Source organism: Rattus norvegicus, chromosome 2 (genome assembly GCF_021556685.1).
Source record: "Rattus norvegicus strain SHRSP/BbbUtx chromosome 2, alternate assembly SHRSP_T2T, whole genome shotgun sequence".
Classification (NCBI taxonomy): Eukaryota; Metazoa; Chordata; class Mammalia; order Rodentia; family Muridae; genus Rattus; species Rattus norvegicus.
The window spans coordinates 170,379,348-170,405,964 of record NC_141535.1 but is presented as its reverse complement, the minus strand read 5'-3'; the positions used below and the strand labels follow the sequence as shown (position 1 = coordinate 170,405,964).

Sequence of the window (26,617 nt, the reverse complement as noted above, 5' to 3'; positions counted from 1 at the left end):
AATAATCACATTTATAGAACTATCAAGAGAAGCTGTGTTTGTCTGGATGTATAGAGGAGGAAATCAGAAAAAAATGGATTAGATCAAGTAAACAGTGTGACCTTTAGAGTTTACTGTATAGCCTGGAGTCCACAGTCAAGAACAGTATAGTCAAGAAATAATAATGTTAGGAGTGTTGATCTCATGTTAAATTTTCTTTCTATAAAGTTGGGCATAGTGGCATACACCTGCACTCCTAGTACTCAGAAAGCAGAGGCAGGCAGATGAGCAATTCAGTGTCATCCTCAGCTACATTGTGACTTTAAAGTCATCCTGAGATGCATGAGACCTCGTCTCAAACAAAGCATAACTAAATATCGAGCAAAATAAAATAACACAGAAGTGGCATCTGGAGCACTGTACCTGATGATCTGTCTAGCACGAAGACCATGTCCTCATTTCCTGAGAGGATGCTGTATGCTACGTCTCCATTCTTCTCTGCATCTGGATCCTGGGCACTTAGGCGGTGCACCACAGAACCCACTTCAGCGTCCTCTCTCACATAGGTGATGGGATAGGATACAAAGGTGGGGCTGTGGTCATTCACATCCAAAATCACCACTTCTGCTACCAGGGACCTCCATCGGCGATCTGTCACATTGACAGCCTGATCAGATGCAGTTATAGTTAAAATGAAAGTTGGAACATTCTCTCTGTCCAGGGGAGATGCAGTGACCAATGCGCCAGAGGAGGGGTGGATGAGAAATGAGCTCGTTCCAATGTAGCTAGATTCTGCAAAGTACTGTACCCTGCTGTTCAGGAAACTGCCATCGCCATCTTTGGCATTGAAGACATACACCAGAGTCCCTACAGGGACATTCTCCTCTATGCTTATCACAATGAACCCATCCTGGAAGGATGGGGAATGCTCATTTTGGTCTTCCACATCGATGCTAAGGAAGACGGTGCTGTTCCAGGCAGGGCTCCGGCTGTGATCTTTAGAAATCACCCTGATAAGATAATGAGATGTCATTTCGTAGTCCAGTTCCTTGGTTAGGAATAGATCTCCTGTCAAGCTGTCAATTTCAAAGTGGTCATCCTTGTCCTCGGCAACAACACTGAAGTGAGACTTTCCACTATGGTCCTGTTGAAAGGGATCAGGTGACTTCGTCAGGCTCATGATTTTTGCAGGCTTCGTGTTTTCTGGGATAACTAAGTGTCGGATATTCTGAGACATGAAATTCCTCCCTTTGGAGAGTGGTATCACCTAAAATGAGAACAAAAATTTGTTGTTATGTAGTATTATAAAACTAGCTTCAAGTATCGCTGTTAAAAGCAGAGGCAAATAGTTAAAACATCAAATGTATTATGACTTAATGTTAGAAACTGATTTCCACTTGTGTTTTACAAACGTGTTAATTGTTGAGAAAACGCCCTTTATTAGAATTCTAAAATGTATCAAAAACAAAATTTGCTCTACACAGGAGAGATGAAGAAGAGAAGTAGAGTACACTTTTTAACTTGCTGTGGTACACGAATGCCTGTTTTGTGAGGCCATAGTTCTTCTGGAATGTACATGGTAATTCTTCAACATGAATGTTGGACAGCTATTTCTCCAAATTATCCCAAGTCCTGGAGATCAACCTAGCTACAATGAGACCTTTGGGCACTGAAATAGTGAGTCCATGTTAAGACAAAAAACTAAAGGTACAGGCATATTAATTTTTCTTGTAACCAACATTTTAATTATGAAAGATGTATTTTCAAAACAGTAGCCTTAGGGAAGCAAATTCTTTGTTATTATTCACATACACACTTATATTTATACTGTAAATATTTATTTGGCATTACTTAGCATTATATGATTAACAGAGAGGCCAGCCAATACACAGTCAACTTAATTTTGACTGGCTAGAGGCAGTTTTCTCCCATGACAAAGATATTCCATGACTTGGTGTCCTTCTTGCTGTTGTTATGGTTTGATTAATGTGAAGCTTTGCACTATGGATCTCAAGTAATTGTTATATGCTTTAAACTTTTTCAAAAGCCCATGTGACTTATCCAGTAGCCATTCATTTACATACTAGGTCCTCCTTACCAACACACTACAGTCAGAAATAAGTAGGAAAAAAGCCCCCTCTGTACATCACACCCAACACCCACACAAATGTCCACATAGTAAAGGAAGGCTTGCCAATAACAATACACAACTGGTTCAAAAGTTATTTAGATTTAACTTTCCCAAACAATATCAAGAAGGTAAACATTGTGTGTAGCATACTCCTGAAAGGATCCACATGCTGGGAATGTCTTCATGATACCCACTTGCTTAAAAATCAAAAGACATTCTCAATGTTCTTCTACCTTTTACATTGAGAACATTACCTGAATATTAATAACTGCCTGTCCTTGAAGTGGGGGCACCCCATGGTCACTGGCGATGACTGTCATCCTGTAGGAAGGTCTGTAGTCATGGGAAAGTATCGTGGTTGTTCTTATTTCGCCGTTGTTTGCATCAATCTTAAAGTGAGCAGGGTAATCTATACACACAAATGAAGAAACCAATATTAATCCAAAAAAGCAGAAGATGGAGGTGAATTCAGTTAATGTGTTTATATTTCAGAGCATGTATTTACTTTAAATTTCTTGGGAGTTTGAGGAGCTGTAGAATTTTAGTTAGGTTTTAATTCCTTGAGGGTCTTTGAGGTGCTGTTTACCCTATTCAAACATTTTACAGTGTACTGATACACACATGTGTCGATGCACATTTAATATCAATTTAATTTTTATATGCAGCTAAAACATAGACAGGACACATTATTTTAGTTTATACACATAAATTTTAAAAAGTAGGTAGCGAGGTGTGGTGATACATGCCTATAATCCAGTGGATAGATCCTGCCAGGCCATCCTGAGCTTTGTAATGTAACCATCTACACATTTCTGGTATCCATATGCAGTTTGCCTTTAAGATTTGTTTGTTGAGACTGGATCAGGAATGGCCTAAACTTGGTTGTTACATCTTCAATGTCCGCTTAATTCTTTCCTAACTCCTTTCTCTTCTTCTTAAATACTTATGTTTCCTTGAAGTGCTTCAGATCAGGAGGTAGATCTGGAGAACTGATCCAATTTGGGTAGAATTTTTGGAGAGAGTGCTTTACAAAAGAGTGTGTTTCCCTTCAGAGTCAAATAGCTGGCTGTCCTTTGGTCTTGATGTTGGTCCGGCTGGCTCAAAGCCTAGATCTGTGGGGTCCAACATGTAGGTAGCTCAAAATTCTTTCCCTTTTTTTTATTAACAAGAATATTTCAAGAAAAGGACATTTATTTCCAAATACTGTGTGTGTGCATGTGTGCTTGTGTGTGTGTGTGTGTGTGTGTGTGTGTGTGTGTGTGTGTGTGTGTTTATGCCAAGTCCACAAGAGGACTTGAAACCCATTAATCTAGAACAACAAGCAGCTGTGAGCTGATTGATGCGGATGCTAGGAATTGAACTTGGGTCCCCTGGAAGAGCAACAAGATCTTTGTAACCACTGAGCTGTCTCTGTAGCTACCAACTATTTTTTGTAGACTGGAAAAACATCTCAGTGTAGGAGAGGATTTCAGCATATCACCATTGTTTTCTTTACTGATACTCAAATTATCTCATCACTGAATAATGGGATCCTTTCAAAATCGGTCCCTAGGTTTTTAGTCAGAGTTCCAGTAGTCTGTAGCAATTCCTTTGTGTTGTATGCTGGGCACTGCAGACTTTTCTTATAGATTTACTGTTTAAGATCTGAAATCTGTCACTTCTCCATGCATTTCTGGTTCTCTTTGGTGAAAATAGTTCTGAGAGATCACAATGTGCATGGGAGGGAGTTCTCACTCTTTCTGGGTTATTTGTGATTTCTAGGCCTTTTCAGTAGATGGTGAGTAGATAGATAAACACACCAAAATATATCAGAGGATCATATAAATACAAGTGATTTAAGTTCATTCTCCCAGTGTCCCTAGTTAAATCACAGACTATAATTTTCAATGAAATCTGACTATTACAGACAACAGGAAAACCTCAGACAAAGCCCCAGCACACAAAGCCATTCTCTGTTTCCACAGCCATCGAACCAGCTCGGTCCACTTACTCTTCAGGGCTGTAAATAGAAAAGGACTTCTGCCTGTGGAGAAATTAGAGGTGTGAAGCCAGAAGCCCTAAAACACATGAGTTGTGATTTCTATTTTCATTTGCTCATTTCTGTCTCACAGGGATCCTGTGGAGTGCTCTGGTGAATGATAAAAATCCACGTTGCTATGACATTTTTTATCCTGCTACATTATTATATTCCAATGTAGTTGACTTTATTTAGTAATGAGATAAGATGAAAACGGATGATACACATTATATGCTTCGACTGCATTGCTCCAAGCGTCCTCTTGGAAGCTAATTTAAAAGTCAGGGGACCAGCCAATGAGCTCAGTGGATCAAGGCGCTCACTGCATAGCTTGAGCCGAGTTCAAGTCCTGGAACCCACGTAGACTTGAAAAGAAAGAACTGAGTGCATACATAGAAACAACGTGCCTGACACTCAGACATGCATGCTGAACATCCGTGTCAGCTTTTAGATGGAATGGTTTTCAGTGTTTTATGAATGGCGGGTCTGAAAGACAAACAAACAAAGGAGCGGGTGTTCACTTCTAGATCTTGTGCTCCATCTTTGTCCTGTGGAGAGTCACCTTCCTACCTGGCACGGGTGCTCTATTCTCTGCTCAATGAACCGTAGACATGTGAAGTCTGGCTTTTCTAGCTTTCAGGTAAAGGTCTTATGTCAGGGTCAAAGCACTGCCCCCGACCCCGTGTGCGTGCGTGTGTGTGTGTGTGTGTGTGTGTGTGTGTGATTATGTATGTGTAAGTATGAGTGTATATGTATGTGTTTGTGTGTCAGTGTGCATGTAAATGATGTATGTGCATGTGCATGTGTGTGCATGAGTATATGTGTGAATGTGTGACTTGTGAGTATGTACATGTGTGAGGATGTGTGACTTTGAGTGTGCACTACATATGCGCATATGTATTTGTGCATGTGTAATTGGAGGGTGAGTTTGTGTGTGTGTGTGTGTGTGTGTGTGTGTGTTTTCACATCCATTGCTTTTCATGGGTATTTCATGTTCTTCGACTACTCTCAAAATTAGAGAAAAGTCATGCAAAGACCTCAAGCACATAACTAACCATAGCAAGGACCACAGGAAGATATTTGGCCCCAGTGTGCCAGAACAAGAAAGATCGGCAATGTTTGCATGTGAAGAAATCATAGCGCCTCCTTGTGGACAACAGGGAACATGACAGGAGAACTTGCTTCCTTACCAAGCAGATGATGACCCCTCTGACAAAGTCCTAGCCCCAGTAAGGATGGAGACAGACCCTAGGACACTACTGAAGTAGAGTTCTTATCTCTGAAGTGAGTTGACTTCAAATAAATGCCACAATGTGCCCAGGGTGATGCATTGGAAGCTGTAGGTAGAAGATTTTCATGGTCACGTCTTGCTCAAAGATAGTGTGAGTGTGTGAACCAAGCTCAAAAAAATATTCTGCCCCTTCTCATTCTGTGCACACATGAGCTGCTCCAGGACAGCAAGCAGAAGTGCTGCTTCTAGGACGTAGTACAAGTACCCTGCAAGGTTGTTACATGTTGTATCACCGTTCTTCAAAGTCGCTACACTCAGGAGACAATGCTTTAAACTGGCTGTGCCCTTGGCTGAAAATTGCTTATTAATATCCTTTGCTTGGCTTTTAAATCACTTTCTTTCTGATCTTTAGGAATTCTTAATGAAGCTGAATGCAGTTCTGTGTCATTACAAAGGTTGTAATCATTTTCCTCCAATCTATGACCTCATATATTATGAGGTTCTGAATTTTAATATAATTTCATTCATCTATATCTTTAAACTTTTTTGCTTGTTTAAAAATCATATATTCCCCTTAACATAAAATAATCAACCTCTTACACTTTCTTCTGTAAGAATTAAGACTTTTGACAATTAAATATGACATATTTTGTATAGTAAAAGTTAGATATGTAATTTTATTTTTCCATCTGGGTAACAAAATAGATCTGTATCATGCTTTGATGGTCCATCTGCTTTCTACATTTTATGTATGAAATCTACTTAGGTGAACTATCTTGTCAGCTGCTCTGTATTGTTAGTGCATCATACAGTGTATTCATTTCAAAAGCTTTGAGAATTGAAGTCTTATGGTGGTACATCTTCCATTTGTCCTTTTGACACTATTTTGACAATTCTTTTTTTTTCAAGCTCTTCTATTATGACTTTAGGACAAGATTATCATATTTCAGCTAATACTGGCTGACATTTCAACTGAAAATAGACCAAGCCACTAAATAGACATTTTTCTTTTGGCCACTGGGCTTTGCTAACACGAATAGTACACAAACAGCCTTTGATTTCATTTGCCTTCCATGTCTTTTATCAAAGCTTTACAAGTTTTTCATAAAGGTCTAAAACATATTCTGCTAGAATTTCCCCTACATTCATTCACGAGCCTAGACCTTGATGTAAGGAGTTAAAGATTCCCTTGAGAAAAATCAGACAACAGAGCAAATATCAATCGCTCACTACCCACTGTTAAGAAAAAGTCTGGGCAAGCAATGGCCTTGAAACCCACACTCTTTTAGCTCTGCAGCAAATCCACCCAGTGCCTGAGATAATTCTGTGACTTCACTACAGTGACCGAGACCTTTGGAACAGCATCTCTGAAAGGTTAGTAAGCATCCTGTGATGCCAGTAGTTCCTGGAAGTTTACAGACATATTAATTTCAGCTTCAGCTCTTATACTTCTCAGTTTTCCCATGAAGAGAATCAATTCTGCTTCCGGCAAGGACAAGGTTGCCTCTAGATTTCCCATGTTTGTGTCAAACAAGATAAAGCACAAGATGCCTTTTAAAATGGTCTCAAACACAGTGTCAAGTAAAGAAAATAACAGAAGAAAGGGAAAGACTGGGCACTTTAAGAGACAGTAAGACTGTTTCAATGAAATCACCATAAAGTGCTCCATATGAGAGGTACGACTTGTGGTATGACAGAGGTAGGCATGACTTATTTTCATCCTATCAGGAGTCTTCATAGATACTCATGGGTGCTCCAGGACATAGCACATCCATTACCACTTCTTGACTGTTAACTCCCACTTTCCCATCAGTAAAAGTTGACTTGTGCTTGAGGTTCTCACAAGTCACGTATTTAAGATGGGTTGTTTGCATTTAGGGCATGGGGACACAGCTACTGGTTTCCACTAAACCATTCTATTTTGTGTTCTTAAATACAAAGTGATTGCCACAGAGCAAGGAGGTTTTGTTTGCAGTTTGGTTTGATATTGTAAGTAGTTTAGGGCATTCTGAGTGATCAAAGAGAAAGTATCTTCCTCAAAGGAGATAGAGGGTTTTTTTAAAGCCCATAATCCTCCACAGATATTGGCTTTTACCTGAAGAGATGGAGTACGTAAGTTCTGCACTGAGTCCTTCATCGAGGTCCTTGGCAAAGATAGTTGTAACCAGCGTATTAACTGGCTGACCTTCCAAAGCCTGTCATGGAGACAAATAGCTTACAGATGAGTTGATGGAGCCTTAAAAGGTGCATTAACAGGTCCTTAAACGAAAGAACACATTGTACCAACCACCGACTAACAATTCTAAAATCTGCACACCACTCAAATGTCTACCACTGGAAAGGAACATGGGTAGACGTTCACAAAAATAACCCACTTTATCTGTTAATTTTTTTTGGTCAGTTTGAGGCATTTGAACTGGAATGCTTGAACCAAATATGCAAATAAATTAATTACATTGAAATCAGACTAAATCGTTCTCTGTTTTTTGAAATTCTTAAAGAATTTAGCATTCTCTCAAACATTTCTCAGGTTATTGTTTAGGGTACTTGCTCCAGTTCCAAACTATGGCTAACAGAAATATCTGCCTCTATCTTGGAAAATAGACCTCACAGTAAATAGGAATTTCCCAGGAGTGATCATGAAATCATGGGTGGAGCTCAAACGTCTTAGATATAAACCACAGGGAATTGTAGTGTTATAATAAAAATCACTCTAACACTGTTCCCTTTGCCAGAATTGTTCTTCAATTCTGGCTCTGGAAGATTGGTTTAAATTCCCTAACTTCCTCAACACCCTTCTGAGCTATTCACCACACACATTCCATCAGGCTGTAAACATCCAATCCCACTGTTTGGAAATCTGTCAGTGCTAAGCGTTTTTGTACATACGATTCACCTGTTTAATATATATTCACTTACCAAATACATGAACCAGCATTGTAATTTATTATAGAAATAATAAACACACAAAATGTGGAAAGGGAACGATGGCGTCATGCATGTGGGATTACCAGTCGGGCGTGTGCTTACAAACCCCACTGGTTCGTTTCAGGACTACACTCTGAGGCAGCATCCGAATGACTGTGCATCAGGCACACCTAAGGCGCTCTGCTCGGAGATGCAGGCAAAGCAGCAGCAGCCCTCCCATGAGCCAGTGTGACTGACGCTGGGGTGACATCATGTCTGCATGTAATACGCAGGACTATACTCCCTTTAATCGAAGACTGCACGCGGCCAGCTTCTTGTTAACCATCTTCCCAGCACGAGTGCAAATCTATGTCACTGGGATACATGCAATAACATACCATGACCGACTTGGTGAATTCACATCTTTGACCACAAGGTGGTGCTCAAAATCAATGACTCTGAAGGCATTAAGCGCTCCCTGCAAAACTACTTCACAAACCTTGAAGTGAAATTCCTTTCCGGGGAGACACTGAGGGAAAAAGGGCCTGTTGTCATTGATGTCAGTAATTGTGACATAAACCAGCATGGTGGCATTCCGTGGTGGGGAGCCGTGGTCTGTCACTAGGACAGTCATGTGATGATGGGCCTGGTGCTCACGATCCAATGCCGACCAATTGATCAGCTCACCTGGGAAGACAGCAAAACAAGACAGTCACCATGCTAGAATACTGGCATGTGGTGACGAACCCATCCAAAATAATCCACGGGAAGAGAAAGCAAAGCGAAAGCTTTGACCCTCAAGACCATTCACGTACAAAGCCATTCTGCTCTGTGTGACCGTTGACAGAACTTGCTGCCGGCTCTGGTGGTGTGTGCCTATAGTCCCAGTAGCTGGAGAAGCAGAGGCAGTTAGATCATGACTTCGAAGCCATTCTGGGATAAATGACCAACCAAACTCTGCCTCAAAACAAAATGATCTCTGAGGTTGTTCTGGAAAATACCACTTGAAAACTTCTTTATCATTTTTTTTATTTCAAATTACCCACCATTAATTATTTGTATCCCCCCAAAAAATGAAACCTATGATTTGGAAGATTTATAATGCTTGCTTTTGCTGTGCCATAGAACACAGAAAGCACATAGCCTGTGCATCCTAAGTTCTGGATTTGGTTTTCAGATCCACCTGCCTGTCTCCCACAGCTGACGTCCAGGTTGCTCTCTGAAGCAAGCACAAATGAATATTTTATGGTATTTTTGTAAGCTGTAGATTATTTGCCTTTGATATCATTACTTGGTGATAACATGAAAAACATATTTCCTGAATAGTGACATGCCTTTTACCTATGTCACTGTTTCTTTTGCCTCACAAAATGTGTGTACAGCAAGAGGCAATGACTTCCCAAGTGACTTCCCTGCCAATACTTTTCAAAACGTATTTTGTAATTCTTTCTTGGAAATGTGCTACCTCTTAAGATCCCCTCACACTTCAGCTTGGAGAGTCAGTCTAAACTCCTAACGGCCTGTGCCTGTTGCCAGGGGCCTGCAGAGGCCACACATGGCTTTTCTTCCTGCCCAGCCTAGCACTGGCTTCCTTGCCAATTCATGAGACTGTTGCCACCAAAGTTCCTAGTCCTGAGCTGTTCTCTCACATAATCCAAATGCAACGACCTTGCCTAGAAACAGAAAACTAAAATGAAAGAGAAAGTCCAGGTCTGGTGAGAGTTGCTGAGTCAGTGAACTTAAGCGTAGTATTTACTGTAACATTAGCCTCATAAACCATACTTAAATGGTGTTTATTATGATGGTGGTTTTAAAAAATCATTCATGCAACAGCATTTTTAAAGTTCCTACCTGTAACTCTGAAAGCACCAAATCTAAATTAGCAAATGAAGTTTTATTTCATGAAAATTCTCCACAGGGTGGTTTTTCCTCGTCTCTGACTGCCTCTTTCTTTAACTACAGGTCTGTTTTCCAGCTACTGGAACATATGTTGCTGCATTTTATATTAGCCACATTTTATGTTTAGGTATAATTTAATTTATTTTATTTAAATTTAATTTAATTTAACATAAATTATAAAGTAATTTATATTTTAATTTAAGGTGTCAATGATCAACATTTGATCCTCTTTTTCTTTACCAGAATGATGCATAAATATTTCTAGTGGTTTTGTGATCACAGTAAATTGCTTTCCAGTGTGACCTTGATGGAGTTTCACAAAATATATCTTTACTTTCTCGATATAGCTATACAGGAAATGGAATAATAGGTGCAAACAAACCATTTTTGCCTTTTCCCTGAGCAGAGAACATCAGGGTTCCCCAGACATAAGGTGCTGGATTTATAAGAAGGGCAGGAGCACAAAAAAGCAGGTTTCAGGATTGCACTGGAGAGATGGTTAATGGAAGAGTATATAGCAGACAGGGGTGAGGCCTCCTAAGAGAGGCACACCAAACAAGCCTTCACATAGGACTAATGATGTACAATTCTGACCGTGCCTCTAGAGCGGCCTGAGGTGGCGAACGCTCACAAATTGCTTACTGGTCAGGATACATTCTGAGAACATATCACTAACTGGTCTCATCGCTGTGCGAGCATCATGGAGTATACTTGCACAGCCCTAGCTGGGGAAGCCTCTGTGACACACCTCTGCCACACACTACTGCTCTTGGGCTATGACCTTGAGCATCCGGTCACTGTAGTGGACACAGAAGGCAACTGTAGCATAGAGGAAGTAGCCATGCTTCTAAACTGTCTAAACAGAGAGAGTAAGACAGGGCAGAGGGGTGCTTGGCAATTATCAACGCCATTATAATGACATGGTACCTCTGTCCTGAATGCAACCCATCTTTGACTAAAACACTGTGCAGCTTGGGCCTGCACTGGCAATGTATGATGGGGGCGGGGAAATCAGAATCAGGATAGGTGAGCCTGTTCTCAATGTCAACTTCATTTTAAAATCACAGCACTGCCGCAAAATACTGTTTGCCAAAGCCCAAGTTTAAAATTTACTTGTGCTAAAGATTTGAGGGTGTTTATTTTTTATTCTGATTTTTAAAAATACGGATGAATGCTGCAAACAGCTACCTGTGTTAGGGTTCATCTTGAAGAATTTTCCATCCGTCAAAAGGAAATAGGAGAGCTGTCCGTTCTTCCCAGAGTCAGCATCAATGGCTGTCATTCTGCCCATTACCCCTAGGGGGATAGGGCTCTCCTCAATGTTCAAAAACACTTTGTTCTGCAGGAAGGCCGGGGAGTGGTCGTTCTCATCCAAGACGTGAACGATCACCAAAGCGCTCACATTCTGCAGCAGTCTGTCCCCTGGGATTTGTGCAAACACTCTGAACTTGTATGTCTGCGTAGATTCATAGTCTAGCTGTCGCCGTAGATAAATCCACCCAGTGCGAGGGTGGATTCGAAACACTGCAGAGTCCACACTGACAGCCAGGGAGTGTATGATCTTTGAGGCCGGGTGCCATGGAGACAGTGGGTACGCCTGTACCTGCAGGATTTGAGTCGACAGTGGGAGAGACTCACTAACTTCTACCTGATAGACCAAATTTTCAAAAGCTATGGCTGGGATTCCTTCTTGGCTTTCAATTACTACTGTGAGTACCAACTGGGACGCCTGAGGAGGAACACCTTGGTCCTTAGCCACGAGAGTCAGCCTGAAGTCTCCATGGCTTCCCAGACTCTCCCTGAGGTACAGAACCCCACGGCCTTGGTCCATGCTGAATTCGCTTGGTTGGGAGTTTGCGATGCTATACCGGACCAGTCCGTTCAGCCCGCTGTCTCTATCCACCGCACGTGCAAGATACAAGGCCGTACCAGGCGCAGTGGTCAGGGAGATCCTAATCTCATCTGAGGCTGTGGGAAACTCTGGGCGGTTGTCATTGACGTCCATCACAGTTATGTTCACTTCCGTGCTGCTGCAGGCTGGGGAGCTGCCGAGCTGTGCCTGGACCGTGAGGACAACCATGGGCTGTGCTTCATGGTCCAGAGGCTTCAGGGTGCGGATAGTGCCCAGCCATCTGTGAATGGAGAACTTGCCTTCCAGATCGCCAGAGGAAATTCGATAAGTGATTGCTTCTGAGGAATCTGAAAAAGAAGAGAGCATACAAACATCATATGCTGAAGTAATGTCATCTGAAAGCAGTGCGTGATCCACCCTGGAGAAGAACACTGTGACATCTCCACCCATTCAGAAAGACTGGCGAGGTACAGGGCTTACCCCTGCTTAGTGACCAAAGGGAACAGCCAGAGGACAATGGGAAAGTTCGCCATTGCTCTCTTCATCTTTCTTGCATTAGGTAAGTGAGAACCACATTAAAAAAAATAATTTAGACTTCTTTTATGAGGAAGTCAAGTGAAATTTGTGTTAGTATTTTTTTCTATGCTATCCACTTTCTGAATGACGGATACCCTCCACAGAGGTGGAAAGAGGAAAATGAGAAAGGACAAGAAGGACCAGCTCTCAGGAAGGGAGTTTCCTTCCCGGACTTGTCCCGAAGAGTTACCATGTGTAGACATGGCAAGGGGACCAGGCAGGAATATCTGCTCAATTACTATTTAGACCAGCACAAAGCCTTAAATCATTCAAACTGGTAGCAAAAAGGAAATGCTTAAATAAGATACACTCGCTCTGTAGTAAAAGCGGGTTGTAGATAGGTTAGCTGAAAAGCCACACAAAGTAAGTGTGTAGGTGACAGTTATTAAAAATACATTCTTAATTAAAATATTTAAAGTGGATACACTTTATACACCATAATTATTATGTACTACATCAAGCATTCTTTTAAAAATTACCCATTATTTTTTTATAAAGAAAAGGATCAGCAGAAACCACATTAAAATTACAATAAGGAGGCCAATGGGTATGTTTCCCCATTTATTTAGTAAGGATTGAAGGAAATACTTAGGGTTTTATGGCCTGATGAAACAGGAAAATATAGTCATGGACTTTGGGACATGTTAAAAACTCAGCACTTACTTAAGGACTCTCTTGCCTTCACTGTTCCAACGAGAGTGTCCTCTGGCACGTCTTCATAAACTGAGAAGGTGTACTTGGGCCTTTCAAACTCTGCAGGAGCCAGCGTGGTCTGCGTGACATGGATGGTGACATCAGCATTGTTGGCAGCTGTGAGCCCGCCGCCATCTCGAGCACAGACCATCAGAAAAAGAGTGGTGGCTTCCAAATGGCTGAGAGTTGATGTTAAGTAAATAATCCCTGGGTAGGGAAACAAAGAACCAACCAATTGTCAATACAGTGAGTACTAATGGTAGTACCTAGTCTAGGGACTTTGTGTATAGTGTTTAATTTTATGTGTCCACTTGACTGGGTCTTTGGTTTCCTGATTTGATCATACAGCATTCTGAGCATGTATCAAACAGTGTTTGGGGATGAGACGAACATTCAAAACCAAAGACAGAATACAATAGCTTTTTCTCTGGAATGTAGGTATGCTTTCTCCAATTAGCTGAAGGCCTGAATAGAACATAAGCACTGACATAGGAGCGTGCTGGCCCCTATAATTGCATGAGCCAATGCCTTGTAATCAATCTCTTCACATCCTACTGAGTGCTTCACCGGAGAATTTAAATTGACACGTCTCTTTTGCAACAAAGAAATTTGAGCATGCTTGCAAATGATATCCAGATTCTTCCAAGCAATAATTTCCTAGAGTTTAGGGGCATATCGCCTAATCAGAAGAATTTGTGCTGCCCTTTTTCTTACTATTGTATTGGCAGTGCCAAGCAATGAGAATAATGGGTTAGAGGTCTCACTATTCTCATGTAGAGTTAACACACTTATAGGGTGCTCACAACCTGCCCATGTATCAGGATCCTAAGAATCAGAAGTTCAAAGCCAGTCTCAGCTACTGTAATGGTTAGTTCTGTCAACTCTATACAACTTCAAATCATCAAGGAGGAGAGCCTTAGTGAGGAGTAGCTAGATCAGGCTGAACTATGGGCATGCCTTTGAAGAATGGTCTTAGTGGATGTGGAAAGACTCAGTCTGAAAGTGTACAGCACCATTCTCGGGTGTGGTGCCCTGAAATAGTAAGATTAGAGAGTGTTGGCTGAGCACCGACTGTGATTGCCTGCCAAAGTGCACAAAACTCATTCTAGGAATTTTTGCTACAAATACTTCCAATCTGGTTTTGGTATAGTTTGTAAAATAACAAACTATTATTGCTTCGTTATTCAAGTATGGCGCTGTCCAGAAGACTGTAGAACCATTGGGAAGTCGAGCTTACGTGGACATTCTGTTGTGTCACAGTCTGAACCACTCTGACGCCATTCCTTTCCCACCCTGATGGGTATGACCTCAAACCATGAACAAAATAATCCTCCTCCTTTCAACTGAGACCAGTCAAAAGGTTACAGAAAGAAGAAGATGCATTAGTAGGTATGGATTGCTACAACAGAAATATCACATCCCAGGAGGCTTGAACAATAGAAATTGATTTCTCATGGATCTAGAGGTTGAAAAGCTAAAGGTCAAGGCAACACAGACCCTCCCACCCTGGCAAGTGCTTTCTCGGCAAGTTTGCAGTTAGCTATCTTCTTATTACATCCTCACATGGCAGAGAAACTTGGATTTTGTCCCTTTTGTTCCCTGAGAATGCTGTCTTAGTTACCTTTTCATTGTGAAATAAAATAGACAATTCAAGGTAGCATCGTGGCAGGGAAGGGACAGAAGGTGGTCACATGACATGTGCAAACCGAAAGAAGGAAACAACGTTGTACCCAGCTCGCTCTGTCCTTTCCAGCAACTTATGGGTCGCAACCACTTAGGCAAACCTCTCTCTCCAAAATATTTACATTACATTACATTAAGATTCATAACAGTAGCAAAATTACAGTTATGGTGTAACTATAATGGTAATAGAAAAAATAGTTGTCACACAACTCCTAGGCACTCATTAAAGAGGTTCCCCATATCAAATCTTAATCATGGGTATTTTTAAACCTATCCCTCCTACTTGGGATATTTAACCACAGGGGATATTTAACCATAGCACACTGCAGTTTCTGTCACAAAACCAGACAGACAGGATGCCTTGACTCTTGGTTAAATTGTCTGACCTGAGATTCGCAGGAGTCCCAGTCTTGTGAACTTGCTTAAGATGGCTTATGAGAGATATTTCTGTGATAGCCGCATGGCCTGCTTAGCTACTGTGGTATACCCAGAGCATGAGTTCACTCTCCCAGTTTTAAAATAGTCATCGTTCTCTTGCACTCAGCAACTGAATGAAATTCGTGATGCCTTCCTTTAAATCCCAGCCTTCAAATGCTATGACTGTTAGACAAAGGCTGGTAGTTTTCTGATTCTATATGCTAATTTTATGTTCTCAGCACTAGGCCTCCTTGTGAATGATTTTGATTAAATCTTAACAGAAACAGGCTCTCCCATAGACCTGGCATCTTAGACATTTTCCATATGGGGATCTGACTCACAGAAGCAAGGCAGGACATCCATTCTTTTGAGTTTATGGAATAATAAAAGACTATGGTGTCAGATTCTTAGACTCAGATACAACTGCCTTCAAATCCTTGTTCTGTCAAATCAGAGTTGGCCTTGAACAGTTTCATAAACCTTCTGAATCTATTTGTGACCTAGAAACAAACTGCAGAATGGCACCACTGAGTGTGCAGATAAGCTGTGAGGCTCAATTAAACAGCATCTGCAAACATGTGGCATATCACAGGCCTGAGGAACATGGGCTCCCTGCTACAACACTAGCACTCTTCCCTCCAAGAACTTGGGGCTAAGTGAGTAATTCCATGTAGCCCCAAAATATCATCACCTGTGGTGAGTAATTAATTTAAAACTTTATGCAGAAAGGGAAAGATGGGTCAATCACAGGGACATCAATATTCTATAAAACCCTGTGGAAAAGAGCACATAAGAAATGACCTAAGAATAGAGCAGGGTCTCATCTGTCCTCACAACCTTCCTACTAAGTCACAAAGATGATTTTGGAAGAGGCCATAATGGCCCTTCTCATTCCAGCATATCCTACTACCTCAATAAACTGGTGATTTTATGTAGCCCGGTCTTAACTGTGCATTTTCTCTTTGTCTTCCTCTACTGAATAGTTCTATTACCTATATTATTTATGGGTTTACACTGTGTGCATTAAAGTTAATATTTTTAAAGTACTTAAAAATTCTCTCTAACCTTATAAACATAGATATTAACATGAGCAGTTGACATGAGTGTGGGCCCACAGCTCCCACTTGGGGGGCCACAATACCTGCCAGTGGACTAGGCTGAAAGACCAGAAACTCTATCTTTCAAGTGGTCACATGAAAGTGTCTGAAATTCAAGAGAACCAACTGCACACATTTACTCCCTTCAACCTAAAGGAAAAGACAGACAAAAACTCTTCGAATACCTTGACCTGTGCAGTTGGTTCTGTTGCCTGAGGGAATCAAATGAAGAAGTCACAATTTTCAGCAATGGAAGAGCAAAGAATCCCATATTTTCTGAAGGCCAGATGACTATAAAGGCAGCCGAATAGGTTGAAAGGTCTGCTCCCAAACCACACATCTACTTGCAACCTCTGAAGTAGGCTTTTATAATATGGTCTCTGCATGAAACTGAAGGCTTTCAATAATGACTAAAGTTCTTCTAAGAAGAAAGAAACCAAGAAGACTCAGATGTAAAAAAAAATACCACATAAAGATGAAGACACGTTTGGAGGTAGTGCTGCCAAGAGTCAAGAATTGCTGGCAGCCACTGAAAACTGTCCGGGAAATAAAACACTTAGCTCTCAGGCATCAAAGGCATCAAGCCCATAGCACCTTTGTTTCAGATGTTTGGCCTCCAGAACTGTGAGTCAGTACCATGCTGTTGTTCACAGTACTTTGTTACAGCAGCCCTGACGAGCTAACTCAGAGAGAAAGCACCTGGCGGAGCATGGTCTTTGAAACCATAGATTCTTGGCTGACAGGAATGGCTTGAATGATCTTATCCAGGTCACTTCTCTTCTGTGGATTACCTTCTAACTGGGCACACCACACAATACATTAAGACAAAATGATCAACACAGCCAGAATATGGATAAAAGTCAGTGATGCATAGAAAAATGACCAATCAACACTGTCAAATGATGAAATTAGCACAGATTTCATTTAAAGACCTTGACTGACTTTTGTGGTTCTAGAATTGGGCCATGCTTTGTGATTAAAATATTCTGAATGAGGCAAGCAGAGGAAGTTGATTTTATAGTGGGAAAGGGGCAGAAGAAAGAAGAAACAGAAAAAGTGACAGGTCATTTCAAAGCTATTTTTCTTGTAAAGATTAAAGCGAAAGGGAATTCCTTTTCTTGTTGGCTGAAATTGTCTGCTTTATGGATCAGGTCATGAACTCTCTCTTGACATTGTTCAGGGAGTCATCATGTGTGATGTCGTGTTGGTTTGGTCTGTGCATCCTCATGTAGAACCAATACCTGTGCAGATTTTGCTTAATGACATTCATTATTGTTAATAGACTAGAGCTCTATATTACCATATCTTTAATAGCATACCATTTTCCTCCTCCTCACAGGGAGATTCTGACAAGGGGAACAAACTATTTTTGAAATATTTAAAAATAAGATTAAATATACATAATAAAGCCAAGCTTACATTATTGCTGTTCTTTTATGTCTATTTAGGGTTTGGCGGCTAGAGAAAATTATAGTCTTTAGAGAGAAATTCGTGTGTATGTTGGTGCGTGTGGCAGTTGTAACCAAAGGTTGACTCACACATGTGTCTCAGTGCTGCTATAATTACCTTCCAAACAATAAACAACAAGATAACTGACAGATGCTCCTTGAATAATAAAACAGAAGCCTGCTTTATCTGGGTGCTTTAGAGAGAACAAAATTAGACAATACATAAGTGATGACAGTGTATCTGTGGACTGCTGACAAATGAAATTTAACGTCTTCCTTTGCTGTCTCCTTGACCGTCTTTCTCAGATGGACTCTACCCATTGGAAGTTTTCCACTGTGACAGGGTGTACTGATGCCTGCTCCACATAACCATCTCACAGGAGACAGGCCACAACACTCTCTGAGCATCTAAGTCTCCGTGGAAGACACAGAACACTAGTCTTCCATGGATGGATGGATGGACAGGCATCTACCTGCTGGAGTTGTGTGAGCTCAGATATCAGTTATACTTGAAGCAGAGGTAAAGGCACTTCCAATTGCCTAAATATGAAATATCTAAATGCCCACGCCTATTGTTAAGGACCTTATAGGTGTGTGCAGAAACGAAAGTGTTATTACTAATACACTAATATATTAACTCCTTGCTTTTCATATGGATTTTTAAGGCATAGCAAGGGCATGGTAACTTTTTAACGAAACTGTTCATGGTCCAGAAATATGTTATCCTAGTTACTTTGGCTTTAATTACCTTAACAAAGAAGATTTGGTCAAATCCTACAATTTGCTTCAAATATGTAACATCACAGATATTAGAAATAATTTGACAGGCTGGAGAGATGACTCTCAGATTGTGAGAGATAACTCACAGCCACCACTCCAGCTCCGGAGAATCCAAGTTGCTCTTCTGGTATCTACAGGACACTTTCACATATGTACACACACAGATACACAAACATACTCACATGCACACCTGCACACACATAGAGGATAGATAGACGATAGATAGATAGATAGATAGATAGATAGATAGATAGATAGACAGACAGAGAGAGATGGACGAACAGACAGGCAAGCATTTTTCACAAAAAGTAAACTACTTAGTTAAAAGAACTTGGAAGTTCTATTAGATTTTTCCATCTCAGTGTGAAATTTTGCTACGAGCTTATCCCCTCTGTGGCTGATTGGAGTCCTAAGCATATGGTGCTCCCTGAACACACAAAAGCACAGGCATACAGTGACTTCAGCACGCACTCTAAAGAGCTCCTCTAAGTCAGCAATTTTTATCCTTTTAAGAAATCAAGTTTTAAACCATGCAGTCAATATTTTCCATATCTGTATATGAGAAAATACAGAAATGTAACAAGAAAAAAATGAGATGCTATAATTTTGACTTTCAAAGTAATACTTCTCTCGATGTTCACGATCGTGCACATGAAATGAGACAGCCATAGATCACCGATGACCACAGAAAGTAACCTCGGTGGGGATTATCTGTTTCAGACTGGTCCTCAGACTCCCTTCCCAGGAGCAGCTGCTTTGTAAAATGTGAATATACGGTCTCTGAAAGAATAAGTCAACAATAAAAGGGGCTAAAAATTAAATCATGTCTAGAGACATTGAGCAGCATGCTGCATTGAGCCTTGACTCTGATAATCTGCCAAATCCTAGTGCTCTTGAGAGTGAGCTTTCCCTTTAATGAATCTGTGGTGTTCAGACAGCAGAAGACCACACCACAGTCTTCTATGGGTAGGAAGAGGACAGGGGTTGAAAGTCTATCCGGGTTTTGTCTGATAAAATTATTCCACAAAGTTTCAGTCGCAAGATGAACTAGAAATGAATTACTTCATCTCCAGGGGGCTGCAAAGAAAATTGTCTGATTTGAAACTCAGTGCTAGAGGTGATAAACATTTCTTCTGAGAATTCCTGAATGGGAAGCAGCTCTTGTATTAATCTGAAGTCTGGATTAACAATACAGCTAATGTGGAAAAAAATTGAAGCCAAGAAAAAATGTAAATGTATAGACATAATACTGGAGATGACCTGAGTGATACAACATAGGCCAAACATACAGGATGCCTGGGGTTCCGTGGTGCACATGCGTGTGTGTGTGTGTGTGTGTGTGTGTGTGTGTGTGTGTGTGTGAAAGAGAGAGAGAGAGAGAGAGAGAGAGAGAGAGAGAGAGAGAGAATCAGACAGGCAGACAGACAGAAACAGGATATAAATGAGGACAGATATGTCCCTAAGGCATTTGAACAAAAGCAAAACACAAGTGCTTTTCAGAGCAACCCACCTTCATTCCCGGGGTTCAAAGAATTCTCTCAGATAAAAATCCAAACTCACAGTTTAAAAAGAAAAAGGAAGAAGAATGAGGAATTACATAAGTGTAGATGAATCTGAGAAATAGATTAAAATAGGAAATAACTTTAAGAATACAGACAAATGGGGTTGGGGATTTAGCTCAGTGGTAGAGCGCTTGCCTAGCAAGCGCAAGGCCCTGGGTTCGGTCCCCAGCTCCGAAAAAAAAAGAAAAAAAAAGAATACAGAGAAATGCTAGAGTTAGGACAAAAGTTTGAAGATTAAGTCAGCCATGTACCCCTTGGAAGAAACGGAATGACAGGGGAGATGGACCCATCGGTAAAGTTCAGGTCCTCAGCATGCACATGACAATGCCAGTATGATAGCATGAGTCTATGAGACACAGGCAGAGGTCAGCCAGTCTAGGCAAGTCAGCCAGCTCCAGTGTCAGTGAGAGAACTTGGCTCCAAAGATGAAGTTCAGAGTTATAGAAGACACTGAAGGAAACCTCTGACCTCCACATGTATGTGCACACGCATTTGCTAGCATCTATATATAACATATGAACATACACACATACACACATATGCACACACACAAAAGAAACAATACTTGTAAAGTACCCCCCAGTTACTTCTACCTGTTCTACCTTACAGCTTTGTCCTTACGAGCAATCCTCACAATGCCTGGATTATCATTAGATAAAGGACAGCAGAACTCTAACTTTACATGACGTTTAGGTAGGAAGTATGCTATTCATGTCAAAGTGATTAGCTTCTCCTCCTCCCTTTAGATTACCTCTTGTCTGCTCTCTCACCTTACTCACTGGAGTTTCTAAATCATTCATGGTTGAAGCGAGAGGAGAGAAGGCAGAGAGTGGGCAGGAAGCACTGCCTGACAGGCAGTGTCATAGCGACCTAGCATGAAGATTTCTTAGACTGAGCAGTTGCTTAAAAGCCATTTTCATTTTTCATCAGCTTTCTATTACCATAACAAAGACCCAAGAAAATCAACCTAAAAGGGTTTAGTTTAGATTATACTTTTGGCTCAATACAGGTCGTAGGAAGGGTAGCACAACTCCTGATTACATCTCAGAAGTGGTGTTTTGTCTCTGGGTGAGCTTCCTGTAATGATAACAGCAAGACATGATCCTATCGGAGAATGGGTGTGGTCCATAGAACATTGGAAAGTTCCACATGGCTTGTTGTCCCTTGGCCTTATTATTTTTGGTCTGTTGGAACCCAGTCCTCTATGATGATGGCGAATGACAGAGGAAGCAAAGACAGAGAAAATATGAGATGCAGTCCTAAGATTCCCCTTCAGAGGCAGCCACCAAGAACCTTACATCTCCCTTAGGCCTGGTCTCCTAGAAGTTCTGCCATCTCTCAGCAGCACATAAGCTGTGGACCAAGCTACAATCAAATGAGCCTTGGGAAGATGCTCAAGAGACAAACTGTGGGAAGCATATTCTTGGCTACTCTGGGGCAGCCCTATAACTTCTAATCTGAAGCTATATTCTAATCTAATCTTTACTCAGAATGTTTGTTACTGTTTCTTGTCTACAAAGAATTGGAGGCACGCCCTGTGCTCCTGAAGAGACAGAACCTAACAACAACACCATTTTTCTTTCTCCGAATGTAACCAGGAGAAACATTGAGCTCTGTTCAGCCCTACAAGCTTCTGGAATGTGGTTTGCCTCCACTTCAGAAACTACTCCTTTATTCTGCTGCCAGCCATTTTTTTCCCTTCAGATTTCTCAGATGACTGCCAGACACGAGTCTTCTGTGAGCCTTATTCTTAGCTCAGGGAACATGTACTAGGTTCTCTGAACAGTCAATGAGCTGCAGGTAACTCACCCCAGAGAAACATGGAAATCAACAGCAGCTCCCCAGGATCTATCAATCTTCTCTCTCCAATCTGTCAACCTTTTATATCTTAACAAGATGTGACTCTTTCCTATAACCCACACCACACAGACCCTGTGGAATGCAGGGCTTCTTGCTTACTTTACAGCTCAAAAGTACATTTTAGTTTTTTGTTATAAATACCTAAGACTGTCCACCTCCAGATCTGCCACTCTGGAATCATCAGGTTTTCTCCTGATGCAATTGGAGCTGTCCTGAAAAGTGCCACAGCCCATGTTCCCTCTGTCCCATATCACCTTGTGTAGCTATTCTAGATTTTGCTGAATTCTGTGTTCAGTACATGGGGATTTCCCTGAGTTACTCTTTCTTGTGGAAGATACACACAGTCCCTTAATGAGGAAGAGTGGCTGAGAATGCAACTCAGTGACAGGGCATGTGTTTAGTACATGTAAGGACCTTGGCTCAAGACCAGAGCCAGTACACACACACACACACACACACACACACACACACACACAGAGAGAGAGAGAGAGAGAGAGAGAGAGAGAGAGAGAGAGAGAGAGAGAGAAGTAATGAAAAGCAAAACAATGCTCCCGTTTGGTCTACAGAAAGTGTTTTGTTGTCTTTTAATGTGCTGACCCAAAGGAGAGTCAAGTGAGGAGTCCAGGAAAGCAGTAGGAAGGAAATAACCATTAGAGATACACTCCTGGGTCTAGGAAATTTTGTTGAGTGAACATTCACCACATGGAGGAGGGGTGAATCATTGAAACCGTGAATCTGTAGATAAAACATTTCGAACACGCACTTTCTTTAAAATCTTTAACACACACACAAAAGCATGGAAATCTATCTGAATTTTTAATTCAGTCTTTTTTCTATTCAATTTCACAGGAGCAGAGTTTACAAACAGAAAGTGTAATTTGAGTCTTGTGTGTGTGTGTATGTTCATGTGCATATTCATGCCACATATAAAATATAATTAAACTAAATATACACATTTAGCATCGTAAATAGTAAAATCATAAAAGACTCCGTTAGTACATATTGGACAGCTTGCAATCTGTAACACTGTCTTCTTAATACTTTAAAACACAGTGGTTGTTTGGCTCCCATTTTTTATGACCCTTGCAAATCGTCATTAGCTACTGGTTCAAGGACCAACCTCAACCTTGAAAGACAAATACCAATAAATTTACAGATCACTGGTTATTTTGTGTTTTAATAAGTATTTGGAATTGCATACTGTGTTTATCTGTTTTTGTTTTCAACTTGACAAGCCTGGAGTCACCTTCAAAGTGTGTCTTAATGAGGAATTATCTAGATCAGTTTGACCTGTGAGCATGTCTGTGGGGAGCTGCCTTGATTAGTTGATGTGGAAAGAGCCAGACCCTTATGGGCATCACCATTCCCTTGGCAAGAGACACTGAACAGTTCAAGAAAACAGAAAGTTAGCGGAGAGCAAGCAAACAAGTGAGGAGCATATGCTTTGCTCTTGTCTGTGGAGAAGATGTGACTGTCTACTTGAATTCCTGCCTTGACGTCTCAGTAAGGTTCAGCGATCTGGAGCTCTAGGGCAAATAAACTCTCACACCCACTGAAAAAGGAACTAGAACCCTTACAAGTCCTTAGCTGCATTGTCATTTGTCTATGTTCTCCATGGTGTCACTTTTTAATTTAAGTCTCAGGGGAAAGGGGCTTTAGATTGGCGGAGTGGGAGCGGTGAGAAGACGGATTATGAAGATCGTCTGTCAGCTGATCCTGCCACGTTTTAAATGCATGTGACCGGTAGTTAAACACTACTAACTTTCAGGATCAAATATTTTGGAAAAGACACAATACTCTTAAACGTATTGGAAATCCTCCCTATAAATTAATCTGTTGATCATTACTTGAGTTGTAAAATGGTCTTGTGAGAAAGAATGAAAATAAGAAAAATAGAACTATCTCCTAATATGGAACATAAAATAAATAGTTCCCCCCGAATAGTAATAACCCAATAGTAATAACCCAATAGTAATAACCCAAGCTGTAGAAGAGTGACACTAACTCCTTATTAATTATTGGTACTTCCAAAGTCTCTTCTTTTTCATTCTGTGGCAATAGAAAGACTTACCAATTGTTTGGGGTATACATTGTAGCAGCAGAAAGGACTAGAATAGACATTTTACTTTAAATTGAGAACCAAATGACATCTTAAGAAAAAAATACATTTATTGCAATACTCCACTAAACTAGTCAATTAAAACAATGAGTTTAAAAATTAGTACTTAGTTTGGTGCTTGGAACAGGCTTGTATAGGAAGCCACAAAGAGAGATCTTCTTACCCCTATTTACTTGAATAAGAGAATCTGTATTTGTCTTACCTTTTTTTCTGCAGTTTAAACATAGTCCCAACAATAGAAAGAACACAGGATTGGAAGTTCAATAAGAAAACCAAGTGTTGGGTTTATAACTTTGCCCGTGAGTAAGTCGGATTCATAGGCTATGAACTCCTAGTTTATACATGGATATAAAAATCCTGTTTATCTACTCGAAATAGTAAATAAACTTCCCACAATCCCAAGTCCCTGGCATGTCCTAGAGATGTCCTCCAGCCCTGCCCACTGCTGATTTCCATCCTCTCTCCCTTGCTCTCCCTACACCTGATTCCCCTGCCCCATTCCTCTCCCCATCCCCTTTCCCACCCAATCCCCTCCATCCATCCATCCATCCATCCACCTCTGATATCTATTTTATGTTCCCTTCTGAGAAAGAGTCAAGCATCCTCCTTGTTACTTGGTTTCTTTGGGTCTGTGGATTGCAGCGTGGTTATCCTGTGCTTTATGGCTAATATCCACTTATCAGTGGGAGCATTCCATGCATGTTCTCTTAGGTCTGGGTGGCCTCACTCAGGATGATATTTTCTAATTCTCCATTTGCCTGAAAAATCCATGATGCCTTCGTTTCTAATAGCCGAGTAATATTTATTCCATTGTGTATGTGAACCACATTTCCTTTTTCTTTTCTTCAACTGAGGGACATAGCATAGCTTCCAGCTTCTGGCTCTTATGAATACAGGTGCTATGAGCAGAGTGGAGCATGCGTCCTTCTGGTATGGTAGAGCATCTTTTAGGTATATGCCCAGGAGTGATATAACTAAGTCCCGAGGTAGAACTATTTCTAATTTTCCGAGAAACTGCCAAATTAACTTCTATAATGATGCACTCCCACCAGCAATGGCGGAGTGTTTCCCTTGCTCCACAACCTCAGGAGTATGTGCTGTCTCCTGACTTTTGATCTCCATTCTGATGAGTCTAAGGTAGAATCTCAGAGTCATTTTGATTTGCATCTCCCTGATGCAAATTGAACATTTCTTTGTTTCTTGGCCCTTCAAGATTCCTCTGTCGAGAATTCTCTGTTTAGCTCTGTACCCCATTTTTAATTGGGTTATTTGGGTTGTTGATGTCTAACATCTTGAGTTCTTTATTGAGACCCATCCCATGGGCAAGAACCAATCCCTGACACAATTCATGATACTCCGTTATGCTTACAGATAGAGACCTAGCATAACTGTCCTCTAAGAGGCTCCTCTCAGCAGCTGATGCAAACAGATGCAAAGACCCACAGCCAAACATTAGATGAAGCTCAGGGGAGTCTTGTAGAAGAATTGGGGGAAGGATTGAGGGACCTAAAGAGGATGGACTCCACAGGAAGACCAACAGAATCAACTAACTTGGACCCTAGAGGCCTCCCTGAGACTGAATCACCAACCAAAGAGAGAGCATGCTCTGGATCTAGGCCTGCCTCACATATATGTACCAGATATGCAGCTTCATCACCATGCAAGTCCCCCAAGAACTGGAGCAAGTTGGTTCTGAACTTGTCTGCTGGTGGATACCCTTCCCCTGTCTGGGTTGCCTTGTCTGGCCTCAGTGGAGAGGATGCGCCCAGTCCTGCAGAGACTTGATGTGCCAGGATGGGGTGATACCTGGGAGGGCTCCCCTCTCAGAGGAAAACAAGAGGGGAGAATGGTGGAGGAGCTGGGTAAGGGAGAAACTGGAAAGGGGGCAAATGTTGGGATATAAAGTAAGTAATTAAATTAATTAATAAAAATGTATTTAAAAGTTTATGTGGGACATGATCTTAATCACCTTTTCCATATATTGCCTATCTCCACTTTTGGACATATCACCATGTCCCTTCTAGTTTAATTTTCCTTTGCTCAGTGAGGCAGTGGATTTGTAAAGAACTTTTCATTTCTGCAAGTCTATGATCTCGTACTGAAAGCACTCATGAGAAAATTCTCTAACATGCTTTTGTTTCCTTTGAAAGTAACATTTACTCATTAGGTGCTCATGATTAATTTCAGAGTCTGTCTTGCATGTACAAGAAAAAATATTTATTTGGCATGAGCAGGCTCACAGCCCTTATAAAATGGGGTATGGTATTAATTTATTAAGTACACAGCAGAGCATCAAATGTTAAAGCACAGGAGAGTGGCAATCAGGAAGAATTATGAGAATCGTTGCATGGTAAGAAATCTGAGCA

At 41.0% G+C, this 26,617-nt stretch overlaps 1 protein-coding gene across 2 annotated transcripts in view; it reads right to left on the bottom strand.

The window, feature by feature from the left end:
* Positions 1 to 26,617, bottom strand: part of Dchs2 (dachsous cadherin-related 2) — a 213,656-nt gene that overhangs the window by 59,233 nt on the left and 127,806 nt on the right. For both annotated transcript variants that reach the window (NM_001447363.1, XM_087623215.1), the window contains 6 exon segments: positions 403 to 1,246; positions 2,365 to 2,519; positions 7,454 to 7,553; positions 8,765 to 8,952; positions 11,353 to 12,363; positions 13,256 to 13,492. In NM_001447363.1, the coding sequence (NP_001434292.1) occupies positions 403 to 1,246; positions 2,365 to 2,519; positions 7,454 to 7,553; positions 8,765 to 8,952; positions 11,353 to 12,363; positions 13,256 to 13,492 (2,535 nt within the window).